This window comes from Octodon degus, unplaced genomic scaffold (assembly GCF_000260255.1).
Source record: "Octodon degus isolate 3935 unplaced genomic scaffold, OctDeg1.0 scaffold00378, whole genome shotgun sequence".
In the NCBI taxonomy this organism is placed as follows: Eukaryota; Metazoa; Chordata; class Mammalia; order Rodentia; family Octodontidae; genus Octodon; species Octodon degus.
Window position 1 is genome coordinate 851,116 of NW_004524954.1, and position 2,411 is coordinate 853,526.

The 2,411-nt window shown below is 39.7% G+C and overlaps 1 protein-coding gene across 1 annotated transcript; it reads left to right on the forward strand.

The window, feature by feature from the left end:
* Positions 1-1,287: 1,287 nt before the first annotated feature.
* LOC101574005 (AP-2 complex subunit beta) lies at positions 1,288-2,408 on the forward strand (the record flags this gene model as incomplete). Its single annotated transcript, XM_023708490.1, has 1 exon — positions 1,288-2,408. A coding segment is annotated over exon 1 (1,026 nt), but the record flags the coding sequence as incomplete, so codon positions are not given.
* Positions 2,409-2,411: the final 3 nt, after the last annotated feature.

Genomic DNA, 2,411 nt, shown 5'->3' on the forward strand with positions numbered 1-2,411 from the left:
CCAAATTTTATTCTATGTGTGTGTGTGTTTTAAAATGTAAAAAGTGGGAAAATAAAACTTTATTATTCCTGGGTAAATATATAATACCATAGTGGAGATATCTATAGTTTGTCCTATAGATATACAGTCTACTAAATGCCTGCTTAGGCAAGCCCTGGGACCAGGTTGAATATTCTGCACCACATGCTGTTCTGAACCAATTCCCAGGTGTGCAGAGTCTGGGTGTGGTGGCACATGTCTGTAATCCCAGTGCTGGAGAGGCTGAAAGCAGGAGGATATATAAGAGTGTGAGTGCATAGTGAGACCCTGTAACAAATTCATTAAAAAAGATAAAGTAAACTGCCTATAGATATGCAGTCTGTGTTATAATCTTCCCTAAGTAGTCAATGATGGCAGAAGACTCTGTTCAAGCAATACAAATAACACTGTAGCCAGGGTGACTTCCTATGTTAAATATCTGCTTGATATTTCTAATTCTTATCTATATTCAAAGGCAAATGAAGACCTTTAAGCACATCTTAAGGTAGTTCAATGTTGGGTAATTTTAGATTTTTTTTTTCCAGAATGAGAATGAGCATCTCTTCCTTATTTGCAATGATATTTGCTGAATTTAATTATGTATTAAAATATACAGCATGTCTTCTATTATGAGTAATCAGGACATGCAAATGTGTAGGCTTCAGCTCTATATTTTCATATGTTTTATTGGATGATAAGCAATGACTTTATCTCACAAATATCTGCCTTGGGGAAAACGTTTGACCTTTGAAAATTAAGGACCTTGGAACTTAGGTATATCATCAAGTAAGGAAAAATTTTATTAGCTTCTTTCAATTATTAAAATATATTTACATCATAATATTTTAATCTACAGGTCAGTCTGGAACATACACTGCAACTGCATAATTAATTATCCAGTCCCTGTAACACTAAGTCAAACTCTATGCAGCCTTTGACTCAGAAAATTGGTCTAAAAACTAAATGTTGCATAGCAAGAGACAGTGAGAGAAACAACTAAGAGTGAAGAGACAACCCATCATTTTGGAAAAAGTATGTCAGCTGTTCCTCAGGCAAAAGAATACTGTGAAGAACATATAAAGGACTCAAGAAAATTAAAGAGACAGAAGCCCCTGATTTAAAGATATAATCCAAAAGCAGGTGTCTGAAATGAATACACACTTCTCAGACAAAGAAGTACAGACAGAACATACATATATGAAAAATGTTCTATATCATTGGTCATTTTGAGAGATGCACATTAAAACAACACTCAGGAGAATCGTGACGGGCAGGAAACCATTACAACACCACCCCGGCTGCGCTCTCGGCTGCCGCCGCCACTCCCAGCCCTTGCCTCAGGTATACATTAAAGATCCAGAATCATGATTGACTCCAAGTACTTCACAACCAATAAAAAGGGAGAAATCTTTGAATTAAAAGCTGAACTCAACAATGAAAAGAAAGAAAAGAGGAAGGAAGCTGTGAAGAAAGTGATTGCTGCTATGACCGTGGGGAAGGATGTTAGCTCTCTCTTTCCAGATGTAGTCAACTGTATGCAGACAGATAACCTGGAGCTAAAGAAGCTCGTGTACCTGTACTTGATGAACTATGCCAAGAGTCAGCTGGACATGGCCATCATGACTGTCAACAGCTTTGTGAAGGACTGTGAAGATCCCAACCCTTTGATTCGGGCCTTGGCAGTCAGAACCATGGGGTGCATCCGGGTGGACAAGATCACAGAATACCTTTGTGAGCCCCTTCGCAAGTGTTTGAAGGATGAAGACCCCTATGTCCAGAAAACCTCAGCAGTCTGCGTGGCAAAGCTCCATGACATCAATGCCCAGATGGTGGAAGATCAGGGATTCCTCGATTCTCTATGTGATCTCATAGCAGATTCAAATCCCATGGTGGTGGCTAATGCTGTAGCAGCATTTTCAGAAATCAGTGAGTCTCACCCAAACAGCAACTTACTCGATTTGAACCCACAGAACATTAATAAGCTGCTGACAGCTCTGAACGAATGCACCGAGTGGGGCCAGATTTTCATCCTAGACTGCCTGTCTAATTATAATCCTAAAGATAACCGGGAAGCTCAGAGCATCTGTGAGCGGGTAACTCCCCGGTTATCCCATGCCAACTCAGCAGTGGTACTTTCAGCCGTAAAAGTCCTAATGAAATTTCTGGAATTGTTACCCAAGGACTCCGACTACTATAATATGCTGCTGAAGAAGTTAGCGCCCCCACTTGTTACTTTGCTGTCTGGAGAGCCAGAAGTGCAGTATGTTGCCCTGAGGAATATCAACTTAATTGTCCAGAAAAGGCCTGAAATCTTAAAGCAGGAAATCAAAGTCTTCTTTGTGAAATACAATGATCCCATCTATGTTAAACTAGAAAAGTTGGACATCATGATT